This window comes from Muntiacus reevesi, chromosome 7 (genome assembly GCF_963930625.1).
Source record: "Muntiacus reevesi chromosome 7, mMunRee1.1, whole genome shotgun sequence".
NCBI lineage: Eukaryota > Metazoa > Chordata > Mammalia > Artiodactyla > Cervidae > Muntiacus > Muntiacus reevesi.
The window spans coordinates 25276854-25298532 of record NC_089255.1 but is presented as its reverse complement, the minus strand read 5'-3'; the positions used below and the strand labels follow the sequence as shown (position 1 = coordinate 25298532).

Here is a 21679-nt window from a genome sequence, read left to right as displayed (position 1 = left end):
CTGGCATGAAAAGGACATTTAAAAAATTCACACTGATACTGCAAGTCCATTTTCTGGACTGCTTGCATCTACGCAGTACAGAGCAGATTGGGTAATTATATTTCCTGCTCTTCCCATGTTTGCTGGTTTTACTAAACCTTCAGAAGGGAGAATGGCTCTACTGATGGAATAGCAGAGGCCAGGCTCAAGGCACAGAGCTGGCAGGGACTGACTCTGAAATTGTCTCTCCTCAGCGCCTCCTTTCTCTCTATTGTGCCACCCCCCAGATGGGTCATCCTGCATTCTGGAGGAACTGCGGAAGGGGAGCAGGGCTTCCCTGAGGCCGCTGCGGTGGTGGAAGATGAATTCAGCTAAACACACTCCAAGAAAAAGTAAAACTCAGAGACTATATAGCTGAGTCTCCATCCTCAATAGGGACTTTTCCTCCCTGGCCAAATTTGGAATTTTGAGACTACATATTTCCAAGTAAGATGGCTTTTTAAAAACAACAGATTGTTAAGCAACTGTTTCCTTCAATAAATCAGGCTGCTTGCCTGGAAATGTGTGTGTGTGTGTGTGTAAACACATGTGTTCATGGTGAGGAGGAGAAGTTATGTTAGTGGGATTAGGAGTGCTGTATTCCATCAGTTACAGATTCTCTGGGGACCAGAATGCCTCGTGTGGAGTACAAATATTTTTTAGTAGAAATAAAAAACAAGATAATGTTGGGCCTTCCCTGGTGGTCCAGTGGTTAAGAATTCACCTTGCAATGCAGGGTATACAGGTTCTATCCCTAGTCTGGGAACTAAGATCCCACATGCCATGGAGTAACTAAGCCTGCTGCAAGCTGCAACTACTGATCCCATGCACCACGGCCGGAGAGCCCATGTGCTGCAACTAAGACCTGATGCAGCCAAATTAGTTAATTAATTAACCAACTAAAAACAGCAACAATATAATGTAACAATTAATTGGAATCAATCACTTAGGTACTGGGTGCATTTGGCTTGGGCTTTGGTTTGTTTATTTATTTTTTTAAATTTTATTGGAGTATAATTGATTTACAGCATTGTGTTAATTTCAGATGTACAGCAGAGTGATTCAGTAATACATATCCATATATTCATTCTTTTCCAGATTCTTTTCCCATATAAGTTATTGCACAGTATTGAGTAGAGTTTCCTGTGCTATTAAGTAGGTCCTTGGTTACTTTATTGATATGTATAGCAGTGTGTGTGTGTGTTAGTCCCATGGCTTGGGAGCTGTTGGATGCATGGCATAGTGTATTGAAAGGCTTGTAACAAAGATCTTAAGAATAGGTGGAATAGAGGCAGAGACGTGGAGGGAGAAAAGGAGCATAGAAAACGAGAAGTCAAGGAACTGGAGACAAATTTGTGCCCACCGGCTTAGCAGTTCTGTAGACTGAGGGGTTGGGAGATAGGATTTCATGGTGCTATAATTCCCAGGTTGCCTGCCCCTGGAGGCTCAGCTGGGAGTCTGCCAATGAGCTCTCCAGCTGCCACTGGATATACCTGGCACATTGAAGCCTTAATAAATGTTCATTGAACACAATTTGTTTTCAGAGCAAAGGAATGGGGCTAGGGAAATATACAGATCACAACTCTGGAAAGCTTATAAAACAATTTATTTTAAAACTCTCTTATTATGCTTCAAAATGTCCAGAGAGGGGGAATTTACTACCTATCGAGACAATCTGTCCCATTTTCTGGCAGCTCTAAATATTTAAAAATTTTCCTATAGAGAAACTAATCTATATCTCTGTCACTGCAGCAATTTGCTGATGCCCTATCACTTTGAGCCATTCAGAGTAAATCCAATTCCTCATCACACCCAACTTTGTAAATATTTTCAGTGTTTCGTGCCCCCTAACCTCCAAAATTGCCTCAACAGACAATAACACGAGCTATAAAGTGGCTTCTAAAGTTTGACCCAATAATTTTCAGTTGGCAAAATATGCTAAATGGAAATCAGTCAAAGTGAGAAGGAGTAAATTTGTGCAACCTGTTTATATTTGTCTTTGTGTGGCAAAAAAAAAAAATAGAAATTGTAGAAATAATACAAATTTCCCCAAATTGAGAATGACCATACAAATGATGGGGCAGCTATTTATAATGCATTAATTGAAGCATCAAGTTATCACTTTATGATAACTTGAAGACAAATTGAAGTTATGATAATTGAAGACAAATATACAAAAATTATATTGATACATAGAAATTTGTGTGGGGAATGATAAATGAAGAAAAGAGAACATTGAGACTTCCCTGCTGGTCCAGTGGTTAAGAATCTGCCTTCCAATGCAGGGGGCACGGGTTTGATCCTTTGTCAGAGAACTAAGATCCTGCATGCCATGTACCACCACCCCAACCAAAAAAACAAAACACCTGTATTTGCAAATGGACTACAGCTATGTAAAAGAGGACCTGCTTTTGGACACCAAAAAAGTCCACAAGTGAATTTGGAGCCTTTCCAGAACTCTGTCTCCAAACCAGTGCTTCCTTCAGATTCATCTAGTCCAGTGAACTTCGCCTGACTCAGAAGACATTCCACGTGTGTTGCTGTTTTTCAATTAAAGTATAATTGAATATAACATCATACCAGCTTCAGGTATAGGACACCATAGTTCAATATTTGTATGTGATGCAAAATGATGACCAGAATAAGTCTACATCTATCACCACACATAGTTACAAAAAACTTTTTCTTGTGATAAGAACTTTTAAGAACTACTCCCTAGGCAACTTTCAAATATGTAATACAGTATTATAAATTATTGTCATCAGTAATTACAATATTACTTCAGTTCAGTCACTCAGTCGTGTCGGACTCTCTGCAACCCCATGAACCACAGCACGCCAGGCCTCCCTGTCCATCACCAACTCCCGGAGTTTACTCAAACTCATGTCCATCGAGTCGGTGATGCCATCCAGCCATCTCATCCTCTGTCGTCCCCTTCTCTTCCTGCCTCCAATCCCTCCCAGTATCGGGGTCTTTTCCAATGAGTCAGCTCTTTGCATCAGGTGACCAAAGTATTGGAGTTTCAGTTTCAACACCAGTCCTTCCAATGAACACCCAGGACTGATCTCTTTTAGGATGGACTGGTTGGATCTCCTTGCAGACCAAGGGACTCTCAAGAGTCTTCTCCAACACTACAGTTCAAAAGTATCAGTTCTTCCGTGCTCAGTTTTCTTTATAGTTCACCTCTCACATCCATACATAACTACCGAAAAAACCATAGCCTTGACTAGATGGACCTTTGTGGACAAAGTAATGTCTCTGCTTTTTAATATGCTATCTAGGTTGGTCATAACTTTCCTTCCAAGGAGTAAGCGTCTTTTAATTTCATGGCTGCAATCACCATCTGCAGTGATTTTGGAGCCCCCAAAAATAAAGTCAGCCACTGTTTCCACTGTTTCCCCATCTATTTGCCATGAAGTGGTGGGACTGGATGCCATGATCTTAGTTTTCTGAATCTTGAGCTTTAAGCCAGTTTTTTCACTCTCCTCTTTCACTTTCAAGGGGCTTTTTAGTTCCTCTTCACTTTCTGCCATAAGGGTGGTGTTATCTGCATATCTGAGGTCATTGATATTTCTCCTGGCAATCTTGATTCCAGCTTGTGCTTCCTCCAGCCCAGCATTTCTCATGATGTCCTCTGCACATAAGTTAAATAAGCAGGATGACAATATACAGCTTTGACATACTCCTTTTCCTATTTGGAAACAGTCTGTTGCTCCATGTCCAGTTCTAACTCTTGCTTCCTGACCTGCATACAGGTTTCTCAAGAGGCAAGTCAGGTGGTCTGGTATTCCCATCTCTTTCAGAATTTTCCACAATTTATTGTGATCCACACAGTTAAAGGCTTCAGCATAGTCAATAAAGCAGAAATAGATGTTTTTCTGGAACTCTCTTGCTTTTTCGATGATGCAGCGCATGTTGGCAATTTGATCTCTGGTTCCTCTGCCTTTTCTAAAACCAGCTTGAACATCTGGAAGTTCACAGTTCACGTATTGCTGAAGCCTGGCTTGGAGAATGTTGAGCATTACTTTACTAGTGTGTGAGATGATGTCACCAATAATGTACATTGCATACTCATGACTTTTTTGTAAGTTTATATCTTTTGATCCCCCTCATCCATTTCACCCACCTACCAACCCACCTCTTGCAAGGCAACCAGCAATCTGTACTCTGTATCTATAAGATTTTTTAAGAAGTGAGATCACATAGTGTCTTTCTCGTACTTATTTTACTTAGCATAATGCCCTTTCCTGGTGGCTCAGATGATAAAGAATCCGCCTGCCCTGTGGGAAACCTGGTTCGATCCCTGGGTTGGGAAGATCCCCCGGAGAAGGGCAAGGCAACCCACTCCAGTATTCTTGCCTGGAGAATTCCCATGTACAAAGAAGCCTGGCAGACTACAGTCCATGGGGTTGCAAAGAGATGGACACAACTGAGCAACTAAGTACACATACACACACACACTCTCACACACACACACACACACACACACACACACACACTCACACACTTGCACACACTCACACACACACACACACATACCATATTTCCTTTGTCCATCTATCAACAGAAGGTTGGGCAGTTTCTATGTCTTGGCTATTGTAAGTACTACAGCAATGAACACAGACATTCACATATCTTTTCTTCAGGAAGAAACAAAAGCTAAGCAGTGGACTCCACGCCTTGGCCTACTCACTTGTTCCTGGTTTCTATCTCTCACCTGTTCCCACCGCCATTCCTATTATGTGGGGATTTTTGCTCTCTTTACAGTCTTCGGAGCTTCCCTGACAGCTCAGCTGGTAAAGTATCTGCCTGCAATTCAGGAGACCCTGGTTCGGTTCCTGGGTTGGGAAGATCTGTTGGAGAAGGGCTAGGCTACCCACTCCAGTATTCTTGGATTTCCTTGGTGTCTCAGCTGGTAAAGAATCTGCCTGCAACGCAGGAGACCTAGGTTCAGTCCCTGGGTTGGGAAGATCCCCTGGAGAAGGGAACAGCTACCCACTCCAATATTCTGGCCTGGAGAATTCCATAGACTGTATAGTCCATGGGGTTGCAAAGAGTTGGACACGACTGAATGACTTTCACTTTACAGTCTTCACCTAGTTTGGTGACATCTTTTGGACACTAGCTAGGATACGGCAGTGACAAAACAGACAAGATCCTTGACTTTCATGAAGCTTAATTTCAAATGATATGTGGTGGTAGAAGTGGGTTTATTGAGAAACAGGAAATAATCAAAGAAATAATCAAAGAAATAATCAGATAGAGACAAATGCTGGGAGGAGAACAAACAGAAAACATACATTATTTGGAGGGACAACAGATGAGAGACCAGTTTAGTCCACTTTAGCTTGGGGAAGACATTTGAGAATGCAACATTTTAGTTAGAATCGAAGGATGAGAGCCAGACCCTAGAACTGTGAAAAGAAGCCTCCAGGCAGAAGGAATATTCCAAATTAGGGATAAGCAAGGCCTGTGTGAAGAACTGAAAGGCTGCCATGACTGGAGGCCCACTAGTGGCTTCCAACATCAGTGGAGTGGTAAGAGATGAGGCTGGAGAGAGGAGAAAAGCAGTCATGATACAAAGGGGAGGCCATGAGAAGAGGCTGATGGGATCTGATTGGAGTATTATTTTTTAACTGAAAGATAACTGCTTTACAATGTGTTGATTTCTGCTGTACATCAGTGAGGATCAGCCATAATTATATATGTATATCCCCTCCTTCTTGAGCCTCTCTCCCTCCATCCTCCCATCCCACCTCTCTAGGTCACTACAGAGCACCAGGCTAGGCTCCCTGTGTTTACATCAGCTTCCCACTGTCTGTTTTACACATGATAGTGTATATATGTCAGGGCTACTTTCTCAGTTTGTCCTTCTCCACCTGGGTCCACAAGTCCATTCTCTACATGTGCAACCCCATTTCATCTGCACAAACAGGTTCATCAGTATTGCTTTTCTAGATTCCATACACATGCATTAATATACAATATGTGTTTTTCTCTTTCTGACCTTACTTCACTCTGTATAATAGGTTCTAGGTTCATCCACCTCGTACAACTGACTCAAATTTGTTCTTCTATGACTTAGTAATATTCTATTATATATTGTAGCACAATTTCTTTGATCCATGGTGGTGGCAGTTTAGTCTCTAAGTCGTGTCCAATTCTCGTGACCCTATGGTAGCCTTCCAATTGCCTCTGTCCACAGGATTTCCCAGGCAAGAATACTGGAGTGGGTTGCCATTTCCTTCTCCAGGGGATCTTCCTGACCCGGGGATCAAACCCAGGTCTCCTGCATTGTAGGCAGTCTCCTGCCTTACAAGTGGGTTCTTTACCAACTGAGCCACCAAGGAAGCTTCTTTATCCATATACCCCGAGAAAACCACAATTTAAAAAGACACATGTGCCCCAATGCTCATTGCAGCATTATTTACCATAGTCAGGACATGGAAGCAACCGAGATGTCCAGTGACAGATGACTGGATAATGATCAGGTTTTTTAAAAGATCACTCTGGTGAGGGTGCAGAGAACAGCCTTTTAGGTGGCGAGAGTGAAGCAGGTAGACCAGTATGGAAATGAACGCATTAGTACAGGCAAGATGGTGGCCGTGTGGGCTTTGGTGGCACCTAGTTCAAAGCAGACAAACAATAAATGTTTAAAGGAATATTACCAATAAAATAAAACCAAACCTAAGGGAAAATTAAACAAAAAATAGAATCAGCTCATATATACTACAGAGATTTCTTATCCTGAAATACCTAAGATTTGGCCCCCAGTTTCCTTGGAAAGCACGAGTAACAAGAATATGTTCTCTCAAGTCTGTCCCTTCCTGTCCCCCAAATTCCCCCTTGTGGTCCTTCACTAATTCCCCTTTACCTTGAGGATGCAGCTCAAGCAGAGCCCTAGTCTCTTCTAATCTCCAAGTGGACAAACCCTGAGCAGCCTAAAGTCCCAACCCTATGTAGAATGGCCATTAGGTCTCTTGGTGCACACAAGCCAGGTAATAAACACTACAGACACAAATGTTTCTTTCACCATCTCCCATGTTTGCATAACAGTACTTCCCAAAAGAACCATACTGTAAATTTCCTGGCAATTATTTTAACTATTATTTATTCTAGAACGAGACTAGTGGGGGAAATGGTTTCAATGCCTGACCACAGTGATATATTTATCACTTTTAGAAACTCTTTCCAGCACTGGTAACTACAAAAACAAAGTTAACACTTTTTAATATCCTTTTTTAAAAATGTACCTGTCTGTACCAGGTCTTAGTTGCAGCACATGGGATCTAGTTCCCTGATCAGGGATCAAACCCAGGCCCTCTTCATTGGCAGTGCGGAGTCTTAACCACTGGACCACCAGGGAAGTCCCAAAGTTAACCCTTTTTAACATGATGGTTCAGTTCAGTTCAGTTGCTCAGTCATATCTGACTTTGCAACCCCATAGACTGCAGCACACCACGCTTCCCTGTCCTAACCTAACATGTTAACCTAACATGATGGTTAGGTGGTAGAAAAGGTGATGTAGTGTTCAAAGCACTTTCTATATGGACTCATGCTTGACAGCTTGGATGAAACCCTATGACAGTGGTTGAGAATGAAGGCTCTGTTGTCAGGCTGCTGGGGTTCAAATTCTGCTTCTCCACTTACTGTATAGCTTACAGCTTGTTTTTTAATTTTAAATATGCCAGAATTTCATCTGTAAAATGCAAGTTTGTTACACTCCAAAGAATCTGAAATTGGTGAAATATAGTGAGAACTTTTAGTGAATGCTGGAGAGAGTTTCTAAGTCTGGCCTATTGCCAGTCTCTATTTCCTCCATTTTAATCTTTCTACTTCACCATCTCCCCAAAACGTTCACATCAACACACATACTATCGCACAGATGCACAGGTATTAGGTAAGAGCCTGCATCCTTGGAGAAAGTGGCATTTAACCACTACATGCATATCTGTCTCCTTATTTACTTAAATAAACCTTTCTAATTTAGCACGGATTAAAACTCCTGGAAAGGAATAACTTGATTTCAGAGCCTGCATCCAAAACCCCTCACCCATAGACTCAAACACTTTCAATAACTCCCTTTTTTCCATGGGTGGGGGGGGGGGAATATCCTCTCGTTTTTTTCCCCCAGGAGATCACAGACTAAAAGAGCCAGCTTTGTGGGAAACTCGGATTCTACCAACTGTTCCCCAAACAATTTGTTTGAGTATAAAGAATGTTAAGATCTAATGATGAAAACTTTAGACTCTGTCAACACTGGGAATGGGTGAGCTGGGTTTGAAACAAATGAATAAGGTTCATAATAAACCCCCTAAGAAATTCTCCTAAATTCTGGCTGTGTAATCAGCCACTGGGTCGCATTTACAGAGTGGACACCAGGGGGTAGCAAAATCTCACTCTCCCAGTTCTCAGCACTAATTATAAGGAGACCGGGGAGGCTAGATGTCTAGAGAACTCATAACCCATTGATGCACAAGAGCTCCAGCTCCCTGCCTCTGACTGTGCTGGAAAGATGGGCACTGAGGTTTGCTGCCCTAGATTTTTTTTTTTTTTTTTTTTTTTTGACTCTATGGAGCAGAGGGATCTTCTTGCCTCCAAAAGAATGAATATTTTCTCTCCTCTTTTTCAGACCCGGCGGAGAGGAGAAAAGGGCGGAGATTAGCGTTCAGAGGAGGTGAGAGAAGAGCCCATCACCTAAGCGACGCCCCCTCCATCCCCACCCTTCCGCCTGCCTCGGTTCCAAAGACTGGCCTCAGGCTCCAGCCTCCTGGCTTCGTCGGAGCTGCATCCCAGGCAGGATGTTTTCCAAACGTCACCCCCTCCCCAGTCGCAGTGGTACCTGCGTTCACGTCCGTCTCTGGGGTCTATTTGGCTCTCCTATCTTCTCAAATTCCCACTCTTTAGAAGTGCCCCTGCCCACCCCTGCACGGCTTCCAGGTGCCTGCTCAGAGGAGGGGCAGAGCATCTTCCTGCTTTGCCTAAGCCTCCTCTGGCCCTCCTGGGGGACCCTCGCCAGGGCTTCATTTGCCATCCAGACAAGGTGGAGGATGGGCGAGACTAGAACTTTCTTAACTAGCCTACCCCCTTTGTCTACTGCGTCAGATTACCATCCCGCCACCAAGAGCTCTAGCGACCCCAGGAGACTCTCTTTCGCCACCCCCCAAAGAAGGAAGGGTCTGGAATCCGGAGGTGGGGCTGCTGAACGGGGTCTGGTGCCTTCCCTCCGCTAGCTAAGGGAGAGGATGAGGTATTCAGAGGGGAAGGGGCAGCGAGGAAAGAACTCAGAAAACGTCCGCCTCGGCAGGAGGAGCCTGATCCCGGGACTCCGCGCATTCAGCCTCGACGTCCAACCCCCCTCCCCAAGCCTTCTCGGCTCCCTGATTCCCCCACGCCCCCGCCCTCCCCAGGCCGCACAGAGGAGCCCATTGTCGGAGCCCGAAGGCTCGAGGCCGGAGAAGATGGGAGGGGAAGGAGGAGGGCAGGCAAGCCCCTGGAGAGTGGGAGGAATCCCCCGATTTTCCTGTCCCCAGCAGGGGCTGTGTGTGTGTGTGTGTGTGTGTGTGTGTGTGTGTTGGGGGGGTCTCTGAGCTCCAGGTGCTGCTAGTGCAGGGGCTGTGTGTGTGTGTGTGTGTGTGTGTGTGTGTGTGTGTGTGTGTGTGTGTGTGTGTGTTGGGGGGGGGGGGTCTCTTCTGAGCTCCAGGTGCTGTTAGTGCTGCCAAAGTCTGGCAACCGAGGGGAGAAGAGGTTCCCAGGCGAGTTAAGATTCAGGAGGCTTCCGGCCATCAAATGACTCCAGTCCTAGGCTGGGGACCCCAGGGAATCCACGCACGCCCCAGTTTCTGGACAGTCCCTTGCGGAGACTAAACTGATCGCCTGGGAGCTAGGCGGAGGCGGGAAAAGAGGGGCATCTTCGGCGGGACGGGCCTCCGAGGGTCAGGGTCGGGGCGACGGGCTGGAGGGCTGGGCGGAGGAGGAAGAGGGTTGCGGGAGAGCCGGGCAGATCCGCTGGGGGCGTCGGGGGGAGTGGCCCGAGGCCCGGCGCGGGAGCTGGCGTCCCGGCAGGGGGTCGGACGCGGAGGCGGAGGCGGGCACTGCAGGGCGGGGCGAGGAGGGGCGGCCGTCTCGACCCTCCCTGGTGGGGCCCCGCGGCCTGGGAGCCCGAGCGGGCCGAGCCGCCACCGCGGCCGGAGCTGTCCCCTAGCCAGACCCGGCGAGACGCGAGCGGCGGGAGGGAGGCGGCGGCGCGCCCGGCCCCGCCCGCCGGCCCGAGCGTCGGACGCGGCCGCGAGCCGAGCCATGGTGAGTCCCGCGTCGCCACCCGGTGTCCCCTCCGCTTTCGCGCCGTCCTCTGCGGATCGCCAGCCCCCAGCTGGGTGCCTCCTGCTCCAGCTTGGAACTCTTGAGCGCTCCTGGGATTCTCCTTCCTCCCATCCCCCCCTTCTTTTCTTTGATCTGCCTGTCTGCCCCACTGACTCTGACCCCGCTGGGTACTGCCCTCACTCCTTTCTTCCCCTCTTCCTCGCGCCCTCCGCCAACCTCCCTTAGGTCTGTCCCCCCAATCCACAGACCTCCCCTCGCCCTCCTCCGTCCTGACTTGTGCTTTCCTTTGCAGGATCTTCCCTCCCCCTCCCGGTCCCAACTCCTTACCCGCGGGAGACCCCTGCGGGTTCGTGCTGCGGCGTCCCTGGAGGGGGGCCCGGCCTCGGGTCCTGAGAAATGACCTGCCTGGAACCACCATTTTCCATCCCGGTCCCCACCCCGGGCCCACCCATCCGGCCCTGGGGGACCGGCCACAGCTGCGGCTGGGTTGGGGCCAGGGACCTCGCCAAAAAGGGAAATTCCCGCGGAGAAAGAGATGCTGCCTCAGAGTAGTGGACAGAGTGGGGAGGGGGCCCACAGTGCCAGGGGGCGTAACGATGCCAGAGCCGACCCGAGATGCGATGGGGGGAGGAGTACCCCGGAGCTCCCGCTGCAGGGAAGCGAAGCACTGTCTCGGAGCATTCCCGCTGCAGCGGGTCGGGGACCCTGGCAGCAACAACTCGAGGGCACAGGAAACCGGAGGGCGCTGCTAGGGGACGGCCGTGCCTGTAGGAGTGGACATGGTCCTGTGAACTTTCACTCCAAAAGTACTCTCTAAAGGGTCATTGCAGGTGTGGGCACTGCCAGGGAGAGCGCCCACTGCGGAGGGGTGGGAGGGGGGCACGGCCGTGGGGGCGCTCACAGCAGGGGGTGGAGGAGGGGGAGAGGCCCTGCCAGGGGGCGCTCACAGCAGGGAGTGGAGGAGGGGTAGGAGCACCACCGGGGTTGTTCCTCCACAGAAGGAAGGGCAGCCCCTGGCAGGGAGACTGGAACAAAAAGAAAGAGGAACTGGGCCAGGGAGAGCTGACTCAGTCTCTCTGCTCTCCTCTTTGGTCCGCGCCGGCTGGAGGCCGGGTCGCTGAGCTCCTGCCCGGCCTTTCCCACCCCCGACCCCTCCTCCCCTCCTGCCGCTGCCGTTTCCTGTGGCTGAGACTCTCACTCAGCCATGAGCTCACCGCCCCTAATGGGTTGCAGCTGCCTCGCAGCTCCAGCTCTAGCTCCCCCTTCCAGGCCTCCGAGGGGACGGCCCACTCTACCTCACCCCGCCCATCCCCACCCTCCCCCACCCACGCTCCCGGAGCTGGCCGGGTCCCCGGAACACTGGGGGGTCTGTCTGCTCGCCCACACACCTTGGGGCCGGGTCTCGGTGCTGACGCACTGACTGTGGGTCTCTGGAGTGGCTGCCTCGCTTCTCTGACTGTCGGGACAGGCTTGTAACACTCAGGCTGGAAGGACTCAAAGTAAAATATGCAGTTTTATCCTCAGGGCAGAGCCGGCGGAGTAGGGGGTGGGGAGGGCAGTTCGGAGTAGAGAACTAAGTAAACACTTTGAGCATCACCCTTGCCCAATTACAGCAAAGAAATCTGATAAAAGGAATTTCAAAGCCACCTTGAAAGAGAAGTAAGTTTATAAAGGAATAGCCTGAGGGGTGGTTGTTTAGGTTCTGAGATGGAGAAAGATATCCAATTGATTCACTTAGGGAGGTGAGTCTAGAGGAAACGGGGCTGAGAACTTTTGAGCTAGTGGCCCATGATGGAGGTTGTCAGGCCCTACAGAAATCAGAAAATATTTTAGCTCCAATACATACCAGCAAGGCCTCCTCCTTCCTTCCCTACACGTTCCTTTTGTGACTTTTCGCTCTTTCAGCTGTCACCACCCAAGTCTTTGTAACCTAATCCTGCATACTCTGGGAATGGGTGATTGCTTGAGAGCCACTGGAGAGGATGAGGGGTGCTAGAAAGACTCAAGACAGATAGCCCTTCAGTCCTTCTTCTTCCCGCCCAGTGACCATTAGCATATGACTGCTCATGGGTGGTGGCACCGCTACTTAAGCAGGGGGTCTCTGGTTGGTAGGCCCTGTGAGGAGGGACTAGTAGGATGGCTGTGTCAAAAGGCTCCACCCTGCAGAACTCCCAGCCACCTGTGACTTTCCTGAGGGCCCAGGGGCCCATCTCTTCTTGAGGAAGAGGGCCCATGCAATTATCCCAATGTACAAGAACCAGGTTCAGCCCTGATCAAAGACATTCACAGAAAAGTCTCCCCAGATCTCCAAAACCAAGGCCTCAGAGTGCACTCTGACTGGCCCAACCCCACTCCCATCTCATTCAGCCAGCATTTCCTGAATGCCATCTCTCTACACACACTTTGTACATGATGGGGCCCCTGGGGGACAACGCCAGCCTTTAAGGAACCATGCTTGGGTGATCTCTAGGGATCCACTGTCTGATCTTGTCTCTCCCAGGAGCCTGAGCCAGTAGAGGACTGTGTGCAGAGTACTCTAGCGGCCCTTTACCCACCTTTCGAGGCAACAGCCCCCACACTGTTGGGCCAAGTGTTCCAGGTGGTGGAGAGGACTTATCGGGAGGATGCGCTGAGATACACACTGGACTTCCTGGTGCCTGCCAAGCACCTGCTTGCCAAGATCCAGCAGGAAGCCTGTGTAAGTGAACACGTTCCTGTTCTGTCTCCCCTAAGATCCACTGCCTCACCCCAGACACCAGTCAGACTAATTTCCCCCCACCCGGAGACACTGCCTCCCCAATCCTGATGCCCCCAGAGACACTTACCACTCAGATACTAACACATAGACACTCATCTTCCCATATTGACCCCTGAGGAACATCAACTCCCAAAGACGCTGACCCTCCAGACCAAATTCTAGACATTTCCCTCCTCATATCAATTTTTTCGAGATACTGACTCCCCCAAGAATGACTCAACAAAGTCACTTCTACAGCTCTCTTTAGAGTCTCCAACTCCTCCAAAACAATGGCATCTGCTGACCACATCTTTATAATGACTCAGTTCTTCCCCTCCTACTCATGGAACCAGCTTCCTAGAGAAGCTTCCTACTGCTAGAAAACCGATCAGTCCCAATCCTTTCCTCTGTCACTTGCACATGGCAAAATATCTCCTCCTGCTCCCCTGGAGTCATAACCCACCAGGCGTAAGGCCACTCCTGCCTAGGCTAGTCCCATTCTAACTAGCCCCTCCTGCTGGCTTCATCAGCAGAGGGCTGAGCACAGCCTGCCCCCTATCTCCCCAGGCCCAGTACAGCGGTTTCCTCTTCTTCCACGAGGGCTGGCCCCTCTGCCTGCATGAGCAGGTAGTGGTGCAGCTAGCCGCCCTCCCCTGGCAGCTGCTGCGCCCGGGAGACTTCTACCTGCAAGTGGTACCCTCAGCAGCCCAAGCACCCCGCCTGGCACTCAAGTGCCTGGCCCCAGGGGGTGGGCGAGTGCAGGAGCTGCCTGTGCCTAATGAGGCTTGTGCATACCTGTTCACACCTGAGTGGCTACAAGGCATCAATAAGGACAGGCCCACAGGTCGCCTCAGCACCTGCCTCCTGTCTGCGCCCTCTGGGATTCAGCGACTGCCCTGGGCTGAGCTCATCTGCCCTCGATTTGTGCACAAAGGAGGCCTCATGGTTGGACATCGGCCAAGCACACTACCCCCAGAACTGCCCTCTGGGCCCCCGGGGCTCCCCAGCCCCCCACTCCCTGAGGAAGCCTTGGGCACCCGGAGTCCCGGGGACGGGCACAATGCCCCCGCTGAAGGACCTGAGGGCGAGTATGTGGAGCTGCTGGAGGTGACACTGCCTGTGAGGGGGAGCCCCATGGATGCTGAAGGCTCCCCCGGCCTCTCCCGGACCCGAACAGTACCCACACGCAAGGGTGCTGGAGGGAAGGGCCGACATCGGAGACACCGGGCGTGGATGCACCAGAAGGGTCTGGGGCCTCGGGACCAGGATGGAGCCCGGCCGCCTGGTGAGGGGAGCAGCACTGGAGCCTCCCCTGGGTCTCCCCTGGGAGCTGAGGTTGAGGCTCTCCCAGAGGCAGCAGCCTTGGAGGTAACTGAGCCCCCGGCAGAGGCACTGGGAGAAGCCTCTGAGTCTTGCCTTCTGAGGCCAGGGGAGGTTGGCGCAGGACCAGGCCAGGGGGCTGAAGGGCTGCCTGGTACCCCTCGGAGAACAGGCAAAGGAAACAGGAGAAAGAAGCGAGCTGCGGGCAGAGGGGCTCTTAACCGAGGAGGGGACAGTGTCCCATTGAGCCCTGGAGACAAGGAAGAGACCAGCCACCAGGAAACCCTTGTCAGCCTGCCCCCACCAAATGAACACGAGCTTCCAGGATGCAGCCCAGTTAAGGAGGAACATGAAGGCTCCGGGAAGCCAGAACATGAACCGAGAGAGGAGCTCAAGCCAGCAGACGAAAAAGAGCCTCGGTCCCAACAAGTCTGCGGGCCTGTAGAAGAAAGCACCAGAGAAGGAGAACAGGAGGGGCTAAGCCTGGTGTGCATGGCAGGTGAGACAACATTGAGGCCAGTCGGGCAAGGGCCGGGCTCGGTGGGGCCTAGGGAAGGGGGCTGGAGGAAAAGCGGAGGTGAGGCTGGGAGCAGAACAGCCAGACCTGTCCTCTGCCCTGTGTCTGCAGCGCCCGACGATCCAGAAGGGCTCCTCTCCGACCCACTAAAACCATCCCCAGAGACTGTGCAAGAAGTGAAAGGGGAGAGCATTCCGGAAGAAGGCCCCCCAGTCTCCATCTCTGATGACCCTGGTGTAGCTTGGGACTTAATGGCATCTGGATTCCTCGTCCTGACTGGTCAGTGGGCAGCAGTGGCTGAAGGGAAGGGGTTGAGGCAGGAAAAGCCTCCAAGGTGGGCTGCAGAGGGAGGCGGGGTAGACGGGAGGTAGACAAAGCCTGCCCCCAGCCAGGACAGCCTGGCCATTTTGTGTCCTCAGGAGGGGTGGACCAGAGTGGGCGAGCTCTGCTGACCATTACCCCACCGTGCCCTCCCGAGGAGCCCCCACCCTCCCAAGACGTGCTGAGCACTGCTCTTCATTACCTTCACTCACTGCTCAGGTAACTGAGGCCCAGGCTGACACCCTGCACAGTAACCTCCTGGGTCATAAGGACCCTGCCCTCTTCTCTCCACAGGATGCTGACCTTCTAGGACACCTACTTCTACAACCCTCAGGTTGTTCAAATCATTGACGTCTGACCTTCCTGACCCCTGACTTGCAGAATGTCTTCATCAATCCTCAGAATCAACCCTGCTGACTTTCAGTCTCATAAGATGCTACCTAGATTATAAAAATGTTTATTCACTCATCCAACAACTATTTCTTGAGCCCCAGAACCTATTAGGCAGTAGGCTAGGTGCTGGCATTGAAGTCATATCTTTCTGGAGCACAGAATTCCTAACTTTTTAAACTCTGATCCCATGACCCAGTGGTCGTATGACTATAGACTCCTAATTGCTAGTCATCACTATCTCTTGGACACACACCCCAGGCTTTGTTTGATCCTTTGCCCATTGCTAGGATCTAACTTCTCCTGAGGATGAGTGACACTCACACACACACACACATTCTCTCTCTGTCTCCTTGGCTCTTCTGCCCCCACAGACCTGATCTACAGATATTGGGGCTGTCTGCCCTGCTGGATCTTCGCAAGGCACCCCCACTGCCTCCAGCTCTCATTCCTGTCCTGAGTCAACTTCAGGTAACCAATCCATTGAGATGATTACTTCTTCTGAGCCCTAACTCTTCCCTAGTGGTCATCCAGGCCACCTAGTCGGCTGTAGTTTAGGGTTATTCTTCTCTGCCTTCAGGACTCGGGAGACCCTCCCCTCATTCAGCGGCTCTTGCTTCTCACTCTTGATGAGCCTCCAGCTGAACTCCATGGACTTCAGGTTTGAGCTCCTCATTCCCACCTAATTCCCATCAATGATGGAGACAGAAGAGGCTAGCTGGAGCCCCTGGTCAATCCCTGAGTCCCTAGGTGCCCAGGCCTAAAACCCCCTGTCTTCATGTGTCTACAGGGTGCTGAGTTGCTATCAGAGGGTGATCTGAAAAGAGTGGCCAAGCCAGAGGAGCTGCAGTGGGACTTGGGAGGTCACAGGGAGCCCTCTCCCAGTCACTGGGTAGAGACACACCAGGTAAGCTTCCTCACCCCCACCCAGGACACTGGGAGCCAGGAGTGACCCAGCAGAGGACATTTCTAGGAAAAAATGGCAAATCTGAGACTTGACCAAGGAGCTGGGAAAGAATGGTTTCCCTTCCATTTAGTTCAATAAGTAGTTATGGTTCACAATTCAACACGTGTTTATTAGCAAACTCAATAAGTATTTATGAGCAAAAGATTGTGTGTGTACCCTGGGCTGCTGGGAAGATGGGAGGAGTATGTTAAATAAATTCTTTTTTTCCTTCTAGTTTTGAGATATAGTTGACATACAGCACTGAACAAGTTTGAGGTGTACAACACAGTGATTTACATACAATCATGAAGTGACTACAATACTAATGAATATTCATCATCTCATATAGATACAAAATAAAAGAAATAGGAAAATTGTTTTCCTTGTGATGAAACCTCTTAGGATTTACTCTTAACAACTTCCATATTTAACATACAGCAGTGTTAATTATATTGTTTTGTACATCACTTCCCTAGTACACATCACATCTTGTAACTGGAAGTTTTACCTTTTGATTGAAAGAGTGAGTGAAAATCGCTCAGTTGTCCAACTCTTTGCAACCCCGTGGACTGTACAATCCATGGAGTTCTCCAGGCCAGAATACTGGAGTGGGTAGCCTTTCCCTTCTCCAGGTGATCTTCCCAACCCAGGGATAGAACCCAGGTCTCCCACATTGCAGGAGGATTCTTTACCAGCTGAGCCACCAGGGAAGCCCAAGAATACTGGAGTGGGTAGCCTATCCCTTCTCCAGGGGAACTTCCCGACCCAGGAAATGAACCAGGGTCTCTTGCATTGCAGGCGGATTCTTTACCAGCTGAGCTACCAGAGAAGTCCTGGTCGTCTTTGGCCAATTCCCCCTCCCCCTCATTTATACCTTTTAAAAAACAAAAATCTGACCTCTTTTTCTGTGAGTTGTTTTGTTTATTTGTTTCTGAAGTATAATTGACCAACAACACTATTTTAGTTCCTGGTATACAAGAGTAGACTCAATATTTCCATACATTTCATAATGATCATCATGATGTCTAATTAACCTCTGTCACCATACAAAGATATTACATAATTATTGACTATATTCCCCACACTGTACATTTCATACTTGTGGCTGATTTCCTTTGCAACTGCAAGTTTGTACCTCTTAATCTCCCCCACCTATTTCTCTCCTCTCCTCCCCCTCCCCTTTGGCAACCACCTGTTTGTTCCCTGTATCTATAACTTTGCTTCTGTTTTGTTATGTTTGTTCATTTGTTTTGTTTTTTAGATTCCACATATAAGTGAAATTGTTCAGTACTTGTCTTTGTCTGTCTGACTTATTTCAGTTAGCATAATACCCTCTAGGTCCATCCATGTTGTCACAAATGGCAAGATTTCATCCTTTTTATGGCTGAGTAATATTCCTGTGTGTGTGTGTGTGTGTGTGTACCACATCTTCTTTAGCCATTCATCTACTGATGGGAACTTAAATTGGTTCCATATGTTGGCTATTGTAATAATGCCACAATTAACATAGAGGTACATATATATTTTCTAATTACTGTTTCCACTTTCTTTGCATTAAATACTCAGGAGTGGAATTGCTGGATCGTATGGTAGTTCCATTTTTAATATTTTGAGGAATATCCATACTACTGTTGTCCATAGTGCTTATACAGTTTACATTCCCACCAATAGTGCATGAGGGTTCCCTTTTCTGCATATCCTCACCTATACTTATTCTGACAGGTGTGAGGTGATATCTCATGGTGGTTTTGATTTGCACATTCCTGTTTATTAGCAATGTTGAGCATTGTTTCATGTGCCTATTGGCCATTAAACAATGTCTGTATGTCTTCTTTGGAAAAATGTTTATTCAGATCCTCTGCCCGTTTTTTAATTGGGTTGCTTGCTTTTTTGATATGAGTTCTTCATATATTTTGGATATTAACCCCTTATAGGATATATTGTTTGCAAATATCTTCTCCCCTTCAGTAGGGAGTTTTTTCATTTTGTTGATGGTTTCCTTCACTGCGCAAAGTCGATGTAGTTTGATGTAATCCCATTTGTTTATTTTTGCTTTTGTTTCCCTTCCCTAAAGAGATGTATCCAAAAATATAATACTAAGATGTCAAGAAGCATATTACTTATATTTTCTTCTAGAAGTTTTGTTATTTCAGGATTTACATTCAAGTGTTTAATCGATTTAGAATTTATCTTTGTGCGTGGTGTGAAAGAGTAGTCCAGTTTGATGCTTTTGCAGGTAGCTGTCCAGTACTCCCAACACCATTTATTGCAGAGATGGTCTTTTTCCATTTTATATTCTTGCCTCATTTGTCATAGATTAATTGGCCATATGTGTGTAGATTCATTTCTGGGTTCTCTATTCTGTTCCATTGATCTGTGTGTCTATTTCTGTGCCAGTATCATACTGTTTTGATTACTGTAACTTTGTAGTTACAGTTTGAAATCAGGGAGCATGATACCTCCAACTTTGTTCTTTTTTCTCAAGATTGTTTTGGCTATTCAGAGTCTTTTGTATTTTCATATAAATTTTAGAATTATTTGTTCTGGTTCTGTGAAAAATGCCATTGATATTTTGATAGGGATTGCCTTGAATCTGTAGATTGTCTTGGGAAGTATGGACATTTTAACAATATTAATTCCGCCAATCCATGAGCATGGTATATCTTTCAATCTGTTTGTGTCATCTTTAGTTTCTTTCATCGATGTGTTATACCAAGTACAAATCTTTTACCTTCTTAGTTAGGTGTATTCCTAGGCATTTTATTTGTTTTGATATTATTATAAATGGAATTGTTTTCTTCATTTCTCTTTCTGATAGTTCATTGTTAGCGTATAAAAATGCAACCGATTTCTATATGTTAATTCAGTATCCAGTAATTTTATTGAATTCATTGGTGAGTTACAGTAGTTTTTTGGTGGCTTCTCTAGAATTTTTTATGTATAGTATCATATCATCTGCAAACAGTGACCGTTTTACTTCTTCCTTTTCAGTTTTGATGCCTTTTTATTTCTTTTTCTTCTCTGATTGCTGTGGCTAGGACTTCCAAAACTATGTTGTATAAAACTGATGTGAATGGATGTCCTTGTCTTGTTCCTCATCTTAGAAGAAATGCTTTCAGCTTTTCATCATTGAGTATGATGTTCGTTGTAGGTTTGTCATAAGTGGCTTTTATGATGTTGAAGTGTTCCCCTCTTTACCCATTTTATTGAGGTTTTTTTTATCATAAGTGGATATTGAATTTTGTGAAAAAGTTTTTCCACATCTATCAAGATGATCGTGTGATATTTAGCCTTCATTTTGTTAATGTGGTGTTTCATGTTGATTAATTTGCAGATGTTGAACCATCCTTGCATATCTGGAATAAATCCCACTTAATCATGATGCATGGTCCTTTTAATGTATTGTTGGATTTGGTTTACTAATGTTCTGTTGAGTGTTTTTGCATCTATGTTCGTTAGTGATATTGGCCCTATAATCTTCTCTTTTTGTGATTCTTAACATGACATTAAATAACATATCATTTTTGGCGGAAGATAGAAACTACAGGAGAAACATGCAGAATGTCACTGGGGTTCTAGGAAAAGCTGACTCAGAGGGGCTGATTCTGGTTCCATATGACCTGTAACAAGTTACTTACTTCTGGAGATGGTGCCTTCCTGTACCTGCTCCCTGCACCAACATTCAAGCCTCAAGATTTTTGCCCACAAAGTACACCAATTGGGACATCTCTGATTTTATGAATCTGAATGCTGTCTTCAAGAAAAGAGGTCTGAATATGATATGAGCTGAGTATTAAAGGGGGTCTGTAACATGGTCTCTAAGCTGTGGATCAAAGGGGAAGTGCATCTGAATAGGCAGAGAGGGGGGTTTTATAGTGTGAAGAGGCAGTGCAGATGAGGGAAAGGAGATTCCTGTTTACTAAGCTGTAAAACGTGTCAGCCCTATGCTAACTGCTTATGTAGGGTCATCTCTTTAAACCTTTAAATCTGGTATGTCTTTACAGTTGAGAACACTGAGGTTCAGGGAATTTTCTGGACCTGCCTAAAGTCATATAGTTAGTAAGCAACAACCTACTTACTAACTGAATCCAGCATTGCCTCATAAAAGTCTCTAGGGTTGCCCCACCTCCACCCTCGGGCTTAGGCCCCTTATCCTAGACTCTGTCCCTGGACTCCATCCCCGTGTGTTTGTTTCAGCAAGTGGCAAGGCTGTGCCGCCTGTGCCGAGGCGTGCTGGGCTCTATACGGCAAGCCATTGAGGAGCTAGAGAGAGCAGCAGAGTCAGAGGGAGAGGTATGAAATGAGATGGGACAAAAGGGCATGAGGTGGAGGTGGGGTGGGGCTGAGCTGAGCTGAGGACCTTCTGGTGGAACCCTAACTGTCAATTTCTCCCTGCCTACCAGGAGGTGATAGGAATGCCTGAGCCCCTACAGAAGGTACTGGCAGATCCCCGGCTGACGGAACTGCAGAGGGATGGAGGAGCCATCCTGATGAAGCTGCGCTCCACCCACAGCAGCAAGTACGGGGGATGGGTGCACGGGGGCAGGTGGACATGCATGATGGAGACACAGCAGAGAACTGCCAATTCAACTTAGCTGCCAGAAAATTCTTACTAAGCATGGTATCTGGACTGGATATCATGCTTCTCCATTTACAACCCTCATAACATCCTCAGGTGCTAGTCGTGATTATCAGTGGAGATTTGGAGGATCAGAAATGTTTAATGTCTTGGCCAAAGTCAGTCAGTAAATGGAAGAGTCAGGATTCAGATACCGGCCCATCTGCTGACTAGGATGCTGTGTCACCCCTCACGTTGGAATGCAAGGATGCGATGGGGTTGCAGGGGAGCTTGACAGGGGCAGTGGTTAATTCTGCCCCCCTTCCTCCCCAGGCTGGAAGGCCCAGGTCCAGCTGCACTGTATCAAGAGGTAGATGAAGCCATTCACCAGCTCGTGCGCCTCTCCAATCTGCACGTGCAGCAGCAGGAGCAGCGGCAACGCTCGCACCGACTGCAGCAGGTGACCCAGCACCCCCTCCCCCGTGTCTCCTTCCACCCGAGGGCCTGGCCTCCAGCAACACTTTTCCCACTGATACTTACAGTTGATGG

General features: G+C 48.1%; 1 protein-coding gene and 2 long non-coding RNA genes across 8 annotated transcripts in view; 1 reads left to right on the top strand and 2 right to left on the bottom strand.

The window, feature by feature from the left end:
- LOC136171833 (uncharacterized) overlaps window positions 1-11051 on the bottom strand; it is a 26304-nt gene extending 15253 nt beyond the window's left edge. For all 3 annotated transcript variants that reach the window (XR_010663921.1, XR_010663922.1, XR_010663920.1), the window contains exon 1: window positions 10669-11051. This is a non-coding gene — a long non-coding RNA (uncharacterized lncRNA). The remainder of the gene's footprint in view (window positions 1-10668) is intronic.
- Window positions 995-8654, bottom strand: LOC136171834 (uncharacterized). Its single transcript, XR_010663923.1, has 3 exons — window positions 8614-8654; window positions 6450-6642; window positions 995-4017 (listed from the first exon to the last, which is right to left on the bottom strand). It is a non-coding gene; the product is annotated as an uncharacterized lncRNA (long non-coding RNA).
- The window catches only part of ARHGEF40 (Rho guanine nucleotide exchange factor 40), a 21520-nt gene continuing 9992 nt past the window's right edge, over window positions 10152-21679 (top strand). For all 4 annotated transcript variants that reach the window (XM_065940847.1, XM_065940846.1, XM_065940845.1 and 1 more), the window contains exons 1-11: window positions 10152-10320; window positions 12842-13039; window positions 13646-14897; window positions 15027-15194; window positions 15335-15455; window positions 16001-16097; window positions 16207-16287; window positions 16417-16533; window positions 20770-20865; window positions 20976-21091; window positions 21464-21590. In XM_065940847.1, the coding sequence (XP_065796919.1) occupies window positions 10318-10320; window positions 12842-13039; window positions 13646-14897; window positions 15027-15194; window positions 15335-15455; window positions 16001-16097; window positions 16207-16287; window positions 16417-16533; window positions 20770-20865; window positions 20976-21091; window positions 21464-21590 (2376 nt within the window). In that variant the 5' untranslated portion in view covers window positions 10152-10317. The remainder of the gene's footprint in view (window positions 10321-12841; window positions 13040-13645; window positions 14898-15026; window positions 15195-15334; window positions 15456-16000; window positions 16098-16206; window positions 16288-16416; window positions 16534-20769; window positions 20866-20975; window positions 21092-21463; window positions 21591-21679) is intronic.